Below are 20,028 nucleotides of genomic sequence, written 5' to 3' on the forward strand. Positions count from 1 at the left end.
CATTCACAACCAATCATAACCTGAATATATGTCATTCCAAATGATCTGCATAAAAAAATGAAATATGTAACCAAATATTTACTGAAAACTTCCAAATATCCAGATATTAATATCATGTAGGTCAAACGTTAGAGAAAATCTATGCTTTGCCTTTCTTCAAGATACACTGATAGAATAGAGCCTTAAGAGCCTTAAGAGAAACAGTTGCGAGAGAGAGAAGAACACTTGCACAGACACACATATGCAAAATAGTTATTTAGGTACATATTTCTACATGTAGATAAATATAAATTTGACATTTTTAATATATTCAGCTTCTACCAAAAAGTATACAAAGTAATATATAACTAAATATTTTACACTGATGACTAAGTTCCTTGACTTTCTCAAAATTAATTCTACTTTAGAACTCAAAATCGTAAGTGTCCTATTGGCAACCAATAGAAAGCCATAGATTTCTTAGTGTGTTTTGAGAAAATATACTTTTAAATTAATTGAAATGCTCATTTTCTTCTATTTTAAGATGAGGAAATTAAATCTTCTCCCATTGTTATTAGTAGAAGTTTATTAAAATATGATATTTATCTTCTGCAAACTATATAGAATTTTTCTTAGTTGGATGTAATTACTGATTCAAATAAAACCAAAACAAAATGTTGTCTTTACTGGTACAAAACAATCTTTTATTATACCCTCCCCATTAATCATTTCTGATTTCAAATGTAGATTATGTACACACACACTTCATATATGTAGAATGTATAAAATCATCTTGGAAGGTGCAGTTTTTATCCTCACTATAGTTACACTACTTACAATGTAAATCATTTAATTATTTAAAAAAAGATGAACACTAAAACCTGTTAAAAATATAGTGGGGTTATTCTGTTAAAAACAATTTACTCTATAAGGCACAAATAAAGAAAGAAAATAAGAACTCTGCTAAATTATCTTTCCAGATAGAAAGAAGAAACACCAAACACAAATAATGCATGAAGCAGAATGGGATGGGGCAGAAGTACTATATCACCATTCATATTCATAAATATCAACTTCATTTTGGTACAGTTTGGATCAAAATAATTACATATACATTACCTTTTATTTCGCCAAAGTTCCCTGATCCCATTGCAAGAAGCTTGTCTTTCCAGTCCTTTGAGAGTAGTTTTTCAATACTAGGGGTTTCTAAATAAAGAAAAAAAAAAAAGTAAGCAAATCAACATGACTATCTTTACAACGGAGCTCATTAAAAGTCTATCTGCTAAAAATAAGGCCATCCCTATCCAGGCTCCAGTTCATAATGGCTTCATCAAAAAACTGATAACAGGGATGGAAAAAAAGAATGTGTTTTGTCACCTGCTGTTTCAAAATCATTAGCTTTCCCTCTTGTGGAACAAAGCCATACTAATTCTTTATGACAATGGGTGCATATAAACCTGCAGTTCATTGTTTTTCAATTTGGTGAACAAATTCTTGCTATAATGGATGCTTGTCAATTTTAGGGTGTTAGTCTGCAGTCAAAAAATAATTATGTTGATAAAATGCAGAATAAAAAAAGGCAAAGAATTAGCTCTTAAATCTGCTACATGTAATTATATCCCTCTGTGTGTTTACAATTACATCCACTTTATAATATGTGTTTAACATCGCGTGGTGGTAAGCACACTGTGGCAAGATTTGCCAGTACCACGAACATTAAAAAAAAAAAAAAAAAGAAAAGTTAGTATAAATGAGGTTTTAAAAAGATTGCAAAATCTAGAGAAGTGAGAAATGCCTATAGTGGAAACCTATTATTTGCTTATTTCAGATTTGTATCACATTCTTTTAAAATGCCCTGCATTGAGACAGGACACACACATTTTAGAGAACAAGGTTGCACTTTAGTCTGGTATTTGTTTCTGTATATCACATGATTTTTGACCTTTCCTTTTGTGTTGAATTTTAATGTATAAGTAAATATAAATGATAGTAAAAACTACTAAACATTAAACTCAGTTTCAAACAATATAATTGTATACTCTTGTCAGCATTTAGATGAGTACACAATTACAATGGCTTTCAATCCCACGATTAGCACTGCATTCAGTTAGAAAATGGAGTGTACTAAAAGATAAGTGTCCCAGTATGCCCCATCTAAATAACAATACCCACACTTATTATCTAGATCTAAGACACTGCCATTCTGCCATTCTCCACATTGGTGTTTATGTGTATTCGCATTTGTTCAGGCATTTGTTTACCCCCTACTAGCCACATAAAGGGAGTGCATGTTAACTTATCAAAGGAATCTTTTGGCCTAGAAATCACAAAATTATTAAAAACTGCTTAATTTTCCTCACAGTAAAATGTACTTTAAAGAGCATTTATTATCATCTTTAACTAATGCTATCTTCTATTTTCAGGGCCCCATCTTACAGCTATCAGAGTCACAAAGCCTGAAAGTTTTCAACAAAGCAGGGTTCCTTGGGAAAAAATGCACCAGTATAGAATACTTCTTTCTCAGTTGTCAAAAGTTGTGGAAAATAAAATGGTGAAATACTCCGAATGATTACTCTTTTATGTATACGATACATATAGTGCAAACACACACACATGCACCATAACTACCATGTGCAGATTTACCTATGGAACGTGTGAAATGCATTTTTTCCTCTGTAGCAATATTTATAGCTCTATTTTTCACATTTAAAGAAAAAATCCTGAAGAATTTATTTTTACTTTTTCTTAAAAAATTGCTTTATTTTTATTGTTTTAAATCATATTGTTACAAAAGCAGTAATGACAACTCTGAGTAATAAAGCAGAAAAATTATCTTCACACTGTAATCAATATTTCTGTTCATTGAGGCTTTTAAAGTAACTTTAAAATACTTCTGCAATGATTTCCAACATTTCTACATTTCCAGTAAACACTTGGTGAGCGAAATTATTTCTTAAACCTTATCAGAGTAGGTCAAACAAACACCACTGTTTCTTTTTTCCAGCACTCTACAAAAATTCTTGAGTAGCATGTAAACAGGGCACAGCCAATACGGTATTTGCAATAGAGTACTGTCAGTCATTAAAAGCTAACAAACCTTTGCAAAGCAGGAATGCAGCAATAGAAATCTATTGTGCACTAACAATAGGCCCCTGAACCTCCAGGCACCAAAAGCAGACCATTTTACTTTTAAGGCTATTGTCTGCAAAGTCCATGACAAAGCTTTTCCCCTGAAGCTAGACAAAATATTCACTGTAGTGTGCTCATAAAGAAACAGAAGTCTTCTGTCTAAGTTGCAGAGTTAAAGAAACAGCAACCAGATTTCTAAAACCTGCAGAACATTCCTGGCCTCTTTATTAACTAACATAAAAATATAAGGCGTATATAGAGCCTGTTTTTTTTTTCAAGTACCTGACTTTACGTATACACTACAAAAAAATGAATAATTTCGTTAAGACTATGTTTTGAAAAATGTAAAATTAGAAACATCTAACTCAGTGTTGTCATGTATGTGGATGAATAAATACACTAATACTTCCATTTTCAATGTGGTATATACTTTAAATTCAGATTAAAATTCATTTATTGAGCAGCCTATGTGCCAGAAAATATGTTAGATGTTTTTACCCGTATTTCTCATTTAATCATAACAACCAACTGAAAACTTAGACTGTGTTATTACATCCATGTTACAGGTTTTAGAAAAGAAAAGGAAGAATAAAAAAAAAAAGGACTGGTCTGAGGTTCCACAAAATATAATGGACAGAATTGAGGTCTTGAACTCTGTTTTTTTCCGACAAATTCTTAACTCTCTTATCAAAACAAAATGATAGTGACAGCTATTATTTTGAGGGGTAAGTGCTAAGAGTGTATCAGGTTATTTACATATGGTATCTCAAACTTCTCACTATAATCTTCTGAGTTACATATTGATACATCTGTTTTACCATTTAAGAAACAAAAACTTAGGGAGTTATCATGACTCCCTAAGAACTTTGCTCTTTCTAGCACACAAACTGCTATGGTTTAAATGGATCTCCCCATTGCAAAAACGGGACCTACTGGGAGGTATTTAGGTCATAAGAGCTCCATCCTCATGAATGGATTAATGCTGACTATAGATTATAAAAAGGACTCAAGCTGCAGGTTTCATCTGTCTCTTATGGTGCACAATCTTATTCTTCCACTTTCTGCCGTAAGACATCACAGCAAGAAGGCCCTCACCAGATGCTGGCACCTTGACATTGGACTTCCCAGTTTCCAGAACTGTCAGAAATGAATTTATTTTCTTTATAAATTATCCAGTCCGCGATATTCCGTTATAGCAATACAAAACAAACGAAGAAACATATATTCCCTCATTTCATCTACAAACCAATCCTGGGTGGTAGGAAAAGCTATTCTTAGTAACTCCATTCAATGAAAGAAGTAAAAACTTGAAAAGATAAATTTTCTGTGGTAACATGTATGTATGAGCAGCAACTGTAGAATTAAAAGAGTATTGTCAAATTATACAACATGCATTCTAGAATTCTGGACAATTTAATTACAGCCTATGACCACCTAGCAGAGATAAACAATAAAATGATTCATTTTACTTATAGTGAAAGAAGTAGTGGGCTGTAAGCCAAACTACCTGGGTTCTCCCCAAGACAGTGACACTGAGGAGGGAAGAGGGCCATAAGGACATCACATTCATTCTTTTCATCTCTCTATCTGAATTTCTGTAAAATGACGTGCTTCAAGCAAATTCATATTCAGTATTCTACCAAGTGCTATAGTTTCAATTTGTTTCCACTGGTAGTTCCAGAAAAAATGGTAAGAAATGATCTCACAATAATGATGGACATGTAGAGGTAACTGAATTTTTCAGAAAATGGTAGAGTCCATAGAAATTTCATGATTATAAATGTAAAAGACCAAATGGCAAAATCCAAATATTTACAATATACCTGTTCATTAATGTGTGAATATGAGTAGTGAAATTTGACACAATTATGTAAGTACTGCTTCACTGTTTATAGAGTAAAAGATACATTAATTATCTATTAAAGATTTAATTTTGTAAAATGAGATTTTAAAAAACAGAATTGTACTCTGTACTATAAATATGGTATACCGTGTGCCTAATTATTTGTAAATGTTCAGATTCCATTATTTTTATGTTCAGTAGTATCATGTTTTAAACTTAAACACTTAAAAAATTCTCCTGAGACTTCCTTCTTCTGAGATTTTATTCTCCCAAGCACTGGAGTATCACAATTACCTTCAAAATAAAAACTAGGGCTCCCTCCATTAAGTGTGAGAGCCAATAATGGTAATTGTTATTTGCAGGGCATTTCAGTTTATAGAATGCTGCCAGATGCAATAGTCAGTGGCACATATGGTTATTAAACCCATTTTGCAGTTGAAGAAACTAAGGCAAGAAAGAGATTTGGCCCAAAATCACTTCCTCAGAAAGTAGGACAGGTGTAATACAAATTCAGTTTATCTTCATTTAAGAATCTTTCTCTTTAGGGGAAGGGTAAATGCATAAAGACAAAATAAATGTTAATAAATAAGCTATAAGATAAATCAGAAATGAAAGATAACCTTCATCAATCAACACATTAATATTAAGGTAAGTCTAACTGGATTACTACTGTTTCTTTCTGTCAACAGGACCCTTTTGATGTATTTGCTTGCTTTTCCCTTCTCACCCTTGCCTCTTTTGCTCACATATGCTTCTTCACATCAATGCCTATGGCAATCCCCACCAGTGAATGGCCCCCCCAACTGTGCCAGCCATTGTTACAACAGCATCCTGCCTCTTTAGGGCCTGTTCATTCCCTATAACTCTCACTCCTCTTTCTCCCTTCAGTGCCAAACACTCTTAAGACTGACTCCCTCATCTGGAACAATGAGACCTAGAGACTCATGCCAACATATTGTAATTCTCAACAAGCTGCCAGTGCCAAGAATTAAACCACATTCGCTCCAGTGCAGTAGCTTTACACACAAGCTCAGGTTTTTGCTTTGTGTTTATGTAGGTTTTTTTTCTTAATCTCCCTTCAGCTGCTGTGGCAGAGCTCATTGAAAAATTGAACAAGCAAAAAATACACAGTATAATATTTGACTTCTTAAACAAAGTCTTTGGAGTTAGGTCATACCAAATCTATCACTGTTTAAACTTTAATTTTGTAGCTTAAACTAAGCTGTGTTATTCTTGACATGCGATAGTGTACACATTTAGGAATGGGAGCTGTCTTTTGGAAGGAACAATAATATCGTCGTGATTCAAAATATACCAATACTTCTTTAGAGTAAAAAAAAGTGAAAGCATATGTAGATTACTCATGTATTCATGCTACCTAATCATAATTTTAGAGCTGGAAAAATCTTTGCTTCATTTGGATAAGCTCTACTAAGTAATTTACTAAAACATATATCAGACATAAATGGTTTGGCTACTTAAAACTAAATCAAAATAAGCATTTCATTGTCATGCAAATCTAACACCGAACAAATTTATATTTCTTGTCTACAAAATTTAGATATTTTATGTACTAAAAGATTGTCAATTTTTAAGTGAGTTATGGATAATACAGTATTCTTTTGACCAAGAAAATCAGTGTTAGGAGATGACATGTACTGCTCAATACAATTTGGGTAATAACTATTTTAGACCAAATTCTTCACCTTACAGTCTAAAAAATTACAAAGTAGTGATGTTAAATAACTTGCCTAATATCCCAAATCTGATTAAAGGTAAAGACAAAGCCTGAAGCCTAATTCCCAGCTCAGTGTTCTTGCCAAAATACCACAACTACCATAAGTTCTTTTAATAAAGAGTCAAACTTTTGCAAAATGAAATGTTAACCTTAGTTTATTTACTTCATTCAGTTTTAGTTAGTAATTACATGATATGTGGTCCTGGTGTCTAATCTCTGTTAGAATTAGATGCTATTAACTAAATAATCTCTGTTAGAAGTGGATACTGTTTATTTTTATTTCAATAGCTTTACAGGTACAAATGGCTTTTTGCTACGTCGATGCACTATATAGTGGAGAAGATGTCTGAGCTTCCTCACCCACCACCCCTACTTGTGCACATTTTACCCAATAGGTGTTTTTCAAACCTTACCCTCTTCCCACCCTCTCCCTTCTGAGTCTCTAATGTTCCACATACCATTCTATAGAATTAGATACTGCTAACTTGATATTCTAGTCTTGAAAGCATTCATCTGATAGCCCCATGAAACTGAAATAAATGCAAGTTAGTTCATTTAGCCAAATATATTTTTCTCAAAAAACTAATTACAATTTAATATGCTGCTATTTAATTTTTCAATTACTGATACAATTACTTTTGGGGAGATTGGGATACATATGAAAATCACAAATCAGTAAGTTAAATTCATGTTGACAATAGCTGCATGTCTACACAACATTTGGAGGCTAATATTAAACAACATAGTGTAATAAAAACGCTTACATATTTGGGAAGTTATTTGGACACTAAAAACTAGAAGGGTCTATAACAGCTCCCTAAGCCAAGCGCTATAGCTAGTCTGCCCCTAGAAATATCAAGTTCTTCTAGGAAATGTTAAAAAAATAGGCAAGCATGGTTGTTTATGCTTGTAATCTAGCACTTTGGGAGTCTGCAGTGCAAGCACTGCTTGAGGCAGGATGTTCAAGGCAAACAAGGAAAACATTTCAAAACCCCATCTCTACAAAAAGTAAAATAAAAAATTAGCCAGATGTGATGGTGCATGCCTATAGTCCCAGCTTCTCTGGAGCTTGAGGTGGGAGGATCATTTGAGCCCTGCAGATCGAGGATGCCATAAGTCATGGTTGTGCCACAGCACTCCAGCCTGGGTATCAAAGTAAGACCTTGCCTCTAAAAAAATAAAATAATAATCTGGACACAGTGGTGCACAACTGTAGTCTCAGCTACTTGGGAGGATGAGGCAGGAGAATTGCTTGAGGCCAGGAGTTTAAGGCTATAGTGTACTTTGTTGCCTGTTAATGACTACTTTGCTCCAGCCAGAGCAACATAGTGAGATCCCACCTCTTAAAAACAAACATAAGATAAAATAACATTACCACAACACACAATAGAAACACATATGGAATTCCATAGGATTAGGATTCAATAAGCTTTATTCTTAAATGTAATTATTTGGAAGTGAATTAAGCTCTAGAAATACTTTAATCTCAGTACTGCCAAAATACTTATTTGTTTCCAGTTTAAAGTTAATGAGAGCTTGTTAACAGGAAAAAAAGTCTTTGACTCAAGTTTTAAAATTTTTAATGCGCAATCATATTCTGGAATATGCAATACCTAAATCATTAGTCATAGGCTTAAATTTTTTTTGTTGCACCAGCTCAAACTATTAACATACTTGTTCAGTTATACTCAGTGTTATATTTTAGAAGAATATTTTTCATCAGATGATTAAATAAGCGATAATCAATTTGGTATAATGACACATATCAATAACCTTGGGTTTACTCTTCAGAAGATAGCTCTGTATTTTCTACACAAAAATCATCATTAAAACACAGACTTAATTAGTGAGTGATAGAATAAATTATCATTTTGTCTACTCCATCATTCAAAAAGTAATTAATTTTCTTATATGGACTAAAACTCTTTGTTTTGCTCTTGTTTCAAATATAGATCCTAGCAAAAATAGCATAAGTTCTTTGAAGGTAACATTTAAACAAGTAATTGCAAAGAGCTACTCCTCATGTACAAAATCTCCTTTGTGTTTTATTACTAAATATTAAAAAATCATAATTTAATGTTATACAACCTGACTCCATCATTTTTTTTGCGGCCTTTAGCAAGTAATTTAACTTTTCTATGTTTCAATTTACTCACCTGTAAGAAGAACAATAACTGCACTTATTTTAAATGGTTGCTATGAAAATTAAATGTGGTAATTTATATAAAACATATATATATTTTATATAAAGCACCAGGCATGTAGTAATACCCAAAATTGTTGACTAACATTACAACTACAACATAGTGTTTAAAATAACCCAAAGAGAATGACTTCAAAAATCAAATCAAATATATATATATGAATTTTTCACCTTGCTTGAAACTAAAACCACTCAGAAATCAAGTTTCATCAAAGAGTAATAGTTCCATTTAAACCTATTTTCATAATAATGACAAACAACTCCTAGTTTCCTTGATTATTACTATTCCTATGTCTTCTTCATTTGGATCATGCCAATAAAGAATTTTTTAAAAAAGGGATCTAGGACGAAGGACAGAGAAGGTGTCATTTCCATTAGGTTAATGTATTAAATGCCCCCAAGCAGCATACACATATAAAATTACTCAACTAATCTTTGCTTGCTTTTTTTTTTCTCTTTTTTTTTCTTTTTGATAGTTGTCTTTCTAACTTTCAAAGGTTCTATTAGGTCCTCAACAATGGCTAAAGCTTTTAAGCCAGTGTTGTTGACAAGTGAAAGGGAACAACAAATAGCTCTGTAGTGCTCTTTTCCCAGGGTCGTTCAACCAATGGTAATAGTTATTATTTTTATATATTAGCACTGTATCCCTGTCCTCTATCATGGCTAACCCACCCAACCCCCCTGACAGCAAAAGCATTTTAACTTTTAATAAAAATGGGAGAGTGCAGCACTCTTGTGTAAGGCTCTTTCAGTAAAGTGCACAGCTAATGAATATTGTCCATTTGGATCCAAATAATTTATGATGTCAGCAGAGTGTGGGTGGGGAGATGTGAATCAACTTCTAGCCATTAGTTACAATGAGAGGGGTGAAAGTGGAGAGTAGGCTCAAGGAAAGGGGATACTAAGGAAGGAGAGGTAAAATAGAAAAGCAAAAGCAACTTGATAGAAAGAAAACTGGAAGGAAGCATGTTTATGATGCATCCATAATAGTCAACTTACAAAAACTAAAATATTTCTTACAATAGATTGTCATGGCTATTACTGTTGTTTTGTCCATTAAATAACCAACATTCTTAGAGACCAATTATAATAACTCTGTTGTTTTGTATATATTCCATTTGAAATAGTATTTTCTCAACTATGTCTATATGAGATAGAGCAAAATAAAAAAATTAGAAAAGATACCATAAGAACTATAAGCTATAAATATGGCATAAGGTATATGAAATTCAGGCATATTTAAAACAAAGTATGATGTCACAAGACAAGTTTATAAACAAACTAAGGAAAAGCTTAAGATACCTTAAACATATTATAACTTAGTAAAGATTAGGGTGTACAGTTCTCAGCAAATCATATGTATCTACTGATATATTTAAGAAAAAATTACCCAAATATACATTTAAATTATAAATGAAGCAATTATCCTACTATCAAAAGTACATTCATATAATCTTCCATTAATCTAGCTATCTAGGCCGTGTTGAAAACAAAAGTTAATGATCATAATTTGTAGAATTTTGTTACTGTTGTTCAAAATTGTGAAAGTGGGTGGTAGAGAAGATAAAGGAGATACAAAAAGTATAGAAATAGAAAATCACTTAACATACATTAGAATAAGAATTTCAATACTTTAAAAAGATGACAGAATGTTTTTCCACTGGAAGTGAGAATTAAAGCACATACAGCCTGATGATAAACCACTACACATCCTGAATCTTCTCTATCACAACATATGCGAAAACAAATCACAATCTCAGTCTGCCAGATGCCTGAAAAGATATGAACAATAAAAACTGACATGATTCATATGATAAAGCAGAGCTTGTGGTATACAGGTAATTGAATAATTGAGCTAAAAAACTACTTATAATTCAAATTATATTTTTATGCTCTAATACATGGTATTATGTTTGTTTAAAAATTTTTTTAAATCCTCTGATTTGTTTAAAATCATATATCAAAATTTGCACATACATGGACTTCTCAACCAAAGTAGTCCATCTGCCTTAACAACTTGTTATATTTGGTCTTTCATAACCTTTCATGAATCTTGGATTGTGTCATTTTTAGAGTAATTTTAGATGACAAAAAACAATACTTTTACTTGCAGAAGGGCATTTAATGTTCACAAGCTTAGACACAACCTAAATAACGAAGCCTGCAGTCATATGTTTGCTATGCTGTGACCACCTAAAATGTAGAACGGCAAAAAGAAAAAAAAAAAGACAAACAAACAAAAACGTCAGAGTTCTCTTGAAGAAGTATTTTCATTTAAGAGGAACACGTGGAAAAAGAAAAAAGCAAAAGAAGCAAACAAACAAAAAGCAAAAATTTTAAAAGGGTGGATACACAGAAAAAGAGAAAAGCAGAGTGGCTTTTTACTTTTCCTTTATCACCATAGACTTATCATTCTTAATCATAATGACAGTGGATAAAAAATTAGGCATATATAATCTATTGATATATTCATTTCATTCCTGAATTGAATGAAACTATCATTTCATAGTATAAAACTATCTTGTTTGTTCTGAATGGCATAAAGTACTATTAGAGCTATCAGACTACTTAAAAAAAACAAAATATACTTCATTTATGGACACTGCCATTTTCTTTATTTCACACAATTTACACACACACATGAGCATATGCACACAAATGCGACACAAAAGATTGGGAGGCATCATATCCTATCTGTCTATTCATTCATTCATCTACCAATCATCAGTTAAGTCCCTACTGTGGCACTGTGATAGGCACAAAAAACAGCCTCTGAACCTTAGGAAACTCACCATCTCTTGAGGAAGATACACTGATTGTGACCAGACACTAAAACTTTTGATTTAGTTTGCTACAGTGCCACTGAGTTGCTCTTCTAGCGTTTTATTTATTGAAGTAAAGTTAGAGCTAACAATGTCTTACTTAAGTTATTGTATTAATGATAGCAAATAAATGTGCAGATAGACTTTTTCCTAAATGCTACTATAGTAGTATTGCCATAGAGTAAGAGTTCTAAGGTAATTTTCTGTTTATCAATCAAACTTTCTACAAAATTTCTCCTAGGCAATAATTTCAAAAAATTGGGGTAATTTCACATCTTGTCTACAATTAGGAAAATAACTGAATCACATGAGCAATATAAAGTTAAATAAAAGATAAGTATATGGATAAGAATAGTAAAATAGGTTGATTCGAAAAATAGTATGTTCTACATATTTTTCCAGGTATACGTGATATAATCTGGAGCACAATAGAATTGAACTCTACCCACCTAAAAGTCATAATCTTAAGGAAGCTTACTAAAAAGTGCAAAATTTCAAACCCACTAGCGAGTCTGGTTCTTAATGTCTTGTTTGAATCCCAGGAATCGAAATCTTTCTAGACCTGAGGCAGTAATTCCCTGATGAATAAACACTGATTCGGGGTGCAAAAGTATGGATAAAGACATCTTTATTAAATCTTCACAAATTTAAATTGAAAACTTTTTTCAAATGCCTAAGACCAGAAATAAAAGAATTCTATTAACACCACACTGTCATTTGAGTAACAGTAAAATATTATCTACTACAAATGTCAAATATATTTTAATATTTTTCTATTAATATTTTACAACTCTATGAAATGTAACGTTTCAAATGTAAGACAAAAACTTAAAGTGAAATGCAGTATTAAACCACTAAGGAGCCAATATGGTACATATTTTATCTATTAAATAGGAGAAAAATGAACGAGATGATGTACTGCTATACTGTAATCAAAATTTTTGTTCAAAATCCTAAGGAATCATGTGACATGTTAGAAACACACATATATATTCTACACTACACACATAATATAAGATGGGTACATTTTTCTGTAAGAGCAAACAAACAGAAAAGAGAAACTCCTGAGATGTCACCCAACTGACTAGGGCATGTCTCTGAATGGTTGAGAACTGAGTGGGGGAGAAAAATGGAATAATGTTATAAGTAATTTGATGAAGCAGAGAAAAATGAATGAGATAATATCCTCCTTATTCAGAAAATTATCTGTGTAAACTCTTTAAGGGAATGACAGAATCACAAATTGGAAAGGGTGGTATGGTAGAAAATAAAAGTCTATACGTACCTTGACTATAATTAACATGGATCTCTACATTTCTACGAGTGTAACATTTTGACTGGTTATTCTGTCTATATTCCTAAAAACATCAGTCAGTAACAAACATAGAATCATGTTTTATATCTAATAACTGAGAGGAAAACATGATATATCAACATTTAAAAGGATAATTAAATACGGGAGGGAGGAGAGAGGAAGAATACTGTTGACTATTCCCTGTTTCTCCAGTGCTTAGCTTTTAACAGATAATAGATAAAGATACAGATGTGTAGATACATATCACTTATATCTTTCTCTTTCACACACATGTATATTTAGTATCATTCATATATAATATTTGTATATAATTTGAACTCAACCTCTCATTAGGACTGTATCTGAGGAAAAAAGCAGGTGGAAGTATGAAGGACGCTAAGGATGTTCCCCATACTATGACGTGGGCTTCATGCTTTCCTAATGTACCACTGATTTAAAAGAAGGCAATTTTAAAAGGTAGGAAAAGGCTTATCTAAAACAGTCTAGAGGTTTTGGTGAAATGCAATGAAATCTCAGCAGTTAAAAAATTAATGTATTGATCAGTATTTCATCTCAAAGAAATGGATGAATCCAGTAAAATGAGAGACCACCCAATTTTCTGACCTACGGGTCAGAGAGCGAGCTTTTACAAACTTAGGAATGGTCTTTTTAAAGCCCCAAAGGTCTGTGTTCCATATGTCAGAAACTCAAAGGTGTTTATACCTCTGGGAATTTTCTCTGAAGGATATGAAAAACCCCAGGAACCTGCTATAGCTGTTCTGCTTCAGTCCCACAGGGTCTTTTTTACAGAACATTAGATCTCCCACCCAAACTGAACACCAGGATGAATGTGAGGATTTAAAAAGTCTTCATGACCCATAACTAATTGGAAAAATTCTTGCTTTTCTTCCAGGAAGAAGATTGAGATAAAACACTGCTAATAATTATGACAGATTAGAAACATATATTTGAATCATTCTTATAAATTATAGTGTTCCAGTAATAGAAGTTGAGATATTTAGTTAAATTACAAGCATTCCAAATAAATAATCCCAAGTGTGGTATTTGTTCATAATCTAATTTACACAAGCAAATCTATTTTTTTAACATGGCAAATATTTTCATGTAAGAAATTTGGTGAACTAAACATGTAAGTCATTGCAATGAATTTGTATTCATCAAAATTGATCTTCATTACTTGACAGGGATCAACACTGAAAAGTGTATTACTTACTTAAAAAATATATTTATGAGATTAAAAGTAAAAGAAAGAAAATGTTCCATTTCTAAAGAAAGAAAGGGAAAAAACATCATTGTTCCCTGGCAGCTACCAAAGAACAAAAGAGAAATTACTTTGTATAATGAGGGGATTAAATTCTTTATAAAGATATTTCTAAAATGTTTAAATTACATTTAAGTAGATACATAATCTAACAGGTTTTCCTATTATACAGTAGGTGTCAATTTATTATTTTAGTCCATAATTCTAGATGTAAAACTTGGGTTATTTATTTCTCTTTCTTTTTTTTCTTAGCAAATTGTTCAGCTTATAACGCAGCACCCTCAGAAATTATAAAGCAGCAAAGCCAAATCCCAAAACATGTGAAGAGTTCTGTGCCAAATGAAGCTGTTGAAAAACTAAAACCCAGCACCTTTAAAAAAATACTTGATTTGAGTTTAATTGAAATTCTTGTTTTCATACATATTTCAGCCTTTCTGTTGTTGTTGTGACACATAAAGTACCTAAAAAATAATGATCAGTGAGGTTTCACAGCATGAAGGGGAAAAAAATAAGATGGGAAAAAAAAAGTTTCTTTCACATGATTTGAATTACATGTAGGTAGTTCTCTATGGGGCTACTATGAAATCCTTTAAGCCCACCAGCCTCTTACCTACATTAAATTAATGAGGCATCTCAAGCATTCATTCTTCACCAGCAGCTCTAGGCTCTCCAGTTGGACACCTACAATTTACTAAATTACAAACAGTGACCTAGGGGAGACATCTGTTTGTTATACACAATATTGTATTATAAAATAAACTAGAAAAATATTTGAAAGATTAAGATGATAAGATATACGTTGAATTGGATTTTCTGGGGTTAATAGGGGCCGGTCTGTAACTCTGTGATCTTCTTTTTACCAATACATGTTTCTATTTTCCCATCAGGAAGCAAAGGCCTCTGAAGATCAACATTATGAAATACAATACTTATGAACAATCCAATACTAAGTGGTCTCTATTATGCCATGATACTCACTACCTCCATACAACACTTTTATTAAGCCTAAATACATTAAGCTTGATTATAATCAATTTTTTTATAATACCACCTTCTTACTAATGCTCATAACACTTGGCTCCCAGGGATGTACTTATAATGAGATGGCTGGGTGTATTTTCCATTAAAGGCCGCAGTTGGAGTTTCTATAGTACTTTTTCTCATATATTTCAAGTTAAATGCTCCCTCTATTTTTATGTTTGCCTCACAATAGCCAGTCCCTTTTCAATGATTAATTTTCTATTCAAAAACAATTTGTTTCTTTTTCCTTTGTCCTGTCATGGCTTAGAACCACCTCTCCTTTTCCCTTGTCCATTGCAGAAACTCACCTCCTCCCTTCCCCCAGACCCCCACCTTCCAAACCTCAAATTGTTTTCAGTGACATATAGTCAAAAATATTTAGGAGCTCCCCTCACCGTCCCCAGCAGGAGACTACTACTCAATTAACCAAAACAAAACTCTGAATTATCAAGGCCATAACTGAGCCAAAAAGTACTTTGGCCATTTATATTATATTACCTCAGCAGTCTCTAGATTGAATTGCAACCCTGCATTTAATCAAACTCTGTGTGTGTGTGTGTGTGTGTGTGTGTGTGTGTGTGTGTGTGTGTGTGTGTATTTCATAAATACTGGGTGCGTAAGGTAGAACCAGGGAGGAGATGAGGGTGACAAAAAGATTATTAAAACTCTCAGAAAAAAGTCTTTTTTCAGACTTTATTTTTTTCTTTTTTAACCTGCATTTACTTTATTTGGAACTTACAAACATTTTTGTAAAATTCTCTGAACTGGTATTCCTAAGCATGTTTAAACAACGGAAATAATAGAAGCATAATTGATTGCAGCTGGGAACTGTCATCTATCAGTAAGCAGCACCTAACTGGCAAATACTACAAGCTTGTTAAAGATTCCTGTATGAACTGGGCACTGTAAGAAGACTGGCATTCTTTATCCCACGTATTCAAATCAAAATCTTCACTGATTTATTTCTCAAATTTTACTAGACTAGAAACAGTAAGTGGTTAGTCTGCTGGCCTCCATCCAGTTTGCTTGGGCAGAGAAGGTGAAGTGCTTGTTTCATAAAGTTAAATACATAACAGGTTTATAAACATGCTATATCTTTCTGTCATAGTGAAGATATTCAGTGAAAACAGTCTTCTCAGTACATGAACTTTTACAGGAGAAAGGAGAAAAAGTAAAAATATCTTACTCAGAAATCCAGTTTTGTGAATCAAATTACTATAAATTTCTCCATACGTATCATATTCTAATCAGGGACTACCAAGGTTCACTTCTTATCTAGAGCAGCTTTTATATCACTCTCTAAGTTTACTTAACTCAGACTTTCCCAAAAAAGAGGCAGAAAAAGAGAAAAGGAAAATTAATAACTCCACATTAAATTACTAAGAGAAAAGCTACAGTAAGTCTCTTTTCCTATTTTCTTATATTTGTGTAGCTGTTAGACATTTTGCAAAGGAGGGGAGTACCAGCCAGCCTTTCACAACAAAAGACCTACTGTCACTGAGCCAGTCCCAGACATGGTGGAAACCAGCCCACAGGAAAAGGCCTGGCTCCAGTGTTAGGCCCCGGCCGAGTACAGTCACTATATTCACTCAAATTGGCAACAGGTCTCAGTGTTCCTGGCTTTGAGCTGTGAACAAGGGTCGGGATTGAATAACCAATTATACAACCGCTGACTGAGTTTATCCAAGGTTTGCAAACTGCTATAATAGCCCAGTATTCAACCAACTGTTTTATCCTTTTCCAGATATAGTGTCATATCTCCCCTTGTGCTCCATTTACATGTCACTTTATTACATACATCCATTAAAAAGGTTAATACAGTGTCACACTCAATGCCGAAATGTTGCCTTTTGGGAGTTCTGCTTCTCTCTGGGGCATTTCATATAGACACCTTTTTCTGTCTTTCACTTTCTCTCTGCAAGTTAAACCAAGTTTCTGTCAAGACTACAAAACAGTGCATGAAAGAACAGTAGCCAAATGTCAACAGTTTCAAAAATACTCCTTATACAAATAGGCTGTTTTAACCCACCTTGGTATATAAAAAATGTGAAAATTCTGAAGTTTGGCAGTTCAGACTAGCACCCAAATTTGAGGTGCTCATATAAATTCATCCAAATGTGTGCCTTCTTCCTCTGCCAAAATGGACGTCTTTTTCAAAGTTCAAGAAGACCTACAATTTCTCCCAGTATGTTTGCCTGCATGCCTTTATACAGAGTGGTTATGATAGAAAAAATAGAAACATAATTTTAAGTACTTTTCCTAAATATTCACAAACCTGAAATTCCTGACTGAATACCTTCCAACTCAATAAAAAGAATAAGGGAAATGGGAGGAATATCAGTTAGCTGTGAAGGAGTTGGCATTTTTTCTTGTCTTCATCTCTGGCTGTTTATTTTTATTCCGTGCTTTGTGTTAGCAGGTGTTTTATACATAAATTTTCCACTGAGGATCTTTATCATTAAAATCAATAATACCGATTCCTTCTGGAAACCTAATATCTTTCTAGATTTCTTCTAGAAGCCTGTGATATCAAATGGATTATATAAAAAGCACACCAACATTAAATAACAAAGCTGGTGTAAAATGCGAATGCCCAACATTAGGAAAAATTACTTACATCTTTCTGAAAATATCTGAAATATTTGTCAGTCTTTCATTTATCTGTAATTAAAATAGGAGAAGTTCTCTTATATCCACAATGAAAACCTTTTAGATAGCAACTACTATTTGAGAACTAAGTGGTATTAACTTTTAAGTGCTTTATATATTATACATTTTTAATTCTTACAAAATCCTATGTGTAGTTGTTAAGAACAAGAACTTTGTAATTAGTCGTCTTCTTTCACTTATAAGCTTTGACATGTTGTAAAATTATGTAGCCCCCTGTGCCTCAGGTTCTTTATCTCTTAAGTAAATATATCTAATGTATCTACCATATGAGGCAATTCAAGGTATTAATTACTTTCTGTAAGTGAAATACTTCAATATACAATTTTAGGTGCTTGTTGCCATCAATATCATCATCATATATATATATATATGTATATATATATATATATACATATATATATAATTTATTTATTTATAAGACAAGGTCTCAGGCCTAGCTGATATTGGTTTAGAGCCAAGAGGAACTTCCCATTGTGACCAAAAATAAAAACAAAAACAAATAACAAAAAACAAACAAAAAAACAAAGTGGGAGATTCCCAGCAGTCCACATTTCAACCATAAATGCCAACAATTCTATCCACAGGAGACACTCTCAGCCCTCATGTGCCCTGAATCTAATACAGGAGCTTCCTCGAGTCCATTTGACTAAACTGTTCTAGAGAGCAAATTCATACTGGATCTCACTCACCCCAAGACCCAAGGAGCTAGCTGTAGGACAGTGCCAACCAGAACGCTTCTTGCCCTGGGGCCCAATAGTGCCTGTATCTCTAGCCTCAAACTGCTTGCCTCAAATGATCTCCCACCTATGTTCGCCTAATCTTTAAAAAAAAAAAATTGGTAGAAGATGAGGTCTTGCTATAAGTAATTTATTGATCAAATAACCAAATCTCAAGCAACTCTGTGAGTGGTAGAGCTCAAAACAGCCTTTTGCTATTTCAAGCTAATCAGTATCTGCAAAAATTTTACATGTTTGCATGGCCTTACTAATAATATCAGTATTCACTGAGCATCCACTGTGTTCATCTATTTGAAACGCTAAAATAACAGAAACACTATTCTAATAAAGAAGCCTAACCTTATTTCTGCAACTCATGCGTATGATATAAATACTTCACATTCTGAATTCTACCCTGGGCTTCCTTTAAGTCTTTATTAATTTTAATTAAAAGTTTTAAGCATGACTATTTCTGTTATTTTATATCTAAAAGAATAAACTCTTCTAATCTCTTGACTCTCAGCTGTGAATGATAATTTGTTCACCAAATTCAGTTGTGGTATGGTTAGGTAAAATAAAATCTATTTTTAAAAACAAAATTGTAAACTATAAATATGAAGATTCTTTGCAACCTTCTCATTTTTACCAAGTCATTTATTAAGTTACAACTTAATAAATAAACTTGTTGCTGATCTTTTAAAAAGGAAAAAAAAGTTACTTTTTTTATATATTGGTAGATTTTGGAGATACAAAGATGCCAGTCATAAAAAGCAATATGAAACCTAAAATGCAATGCAAGGCATTAAAATGTTAATGAAAATCAAGTGTAATAAGTCTGACATTTACAGATTGTTGGACATATCAGTTTCATTATTTTATCAAAGGTAGTATACTATAGGCAAAAGAAAACTTCAGAGTCAGTCAAAACTAGGTTTGAATCTTGGTTCTGCTATTTACTAGCCAGTGGACTTAGTCATGGCATTGAACCCAAGTCTCAGTTTGTTCATTTTAAAAAGTGAAATTATGATGCCCGCTTGCCTCACAAGGAGAAAGAGTGACAGAGAGAAACAAAATGGAGGGACTAAAATGGTGTCTCACACAGATTAAGTCCTTAATAGAGGATAGCTATTATCATCGTCTTCATCATTTCATCAGTATCATGTTACCTTTTACTGCCGCTATGAGTATACCTGTAGAAACAGTATTCGAGAATTAATGACTCAAGTAGTTACTTGTGGGTTTAAATGTGTTTTCCAAAGTAAACTGATGCTTTAATCTGGGCCCTATAACTGGACACAGGAAAGAAATAAAAAATAAAAGGAAAAAAAAAAA

General features: G+C 32.8%; 1 protein-coding gene across 1 annotated transcript in view; it reads right to left on the reverse strand.

Moving 5' to 3' along the window:
• Nucleotides 1-1,098: 1,098 nt before the first annotated feature.
• LOC103255960 (transcription factor SOX-5-like) overlaps nucleotides 1,099-20,028 on the reverse strand; it is a gene marked incomplete at its 3' end in the record, with an annotated part of 191,995 nt that continues 173,065 nt past the window's right edge. Inside the window, exon 5 of the mRNA XM_021710374.1 lies at nucleotides 1,099-1,185. Within this exon, the coding sequence (XP_021566049.1) occupies nucleotides 1,099-1,185 (87 nt within the window). The remainder of the gene's footprint in view (nucleotides 1,186-20,028) is intronic.

The sequence above is a fragment of the Carlito syrichta genome, unplaced genomic scaffold (genome assembly GCF_000164805.1).
Source record: "Carlito syrichta isolate Samal-C Ts95f unplaced genomic scaffold, Tarsius_syrichta-2.0.1 Scaffold288767, whole genome shotgun sequence".
Classification (NCBI taxonomy): domain Eukaryota; kingdom Metazoa; phylum Chordata; class Mammalia; order Primates; family Tarsiidae; genus Carlito; species Carlito syrichta.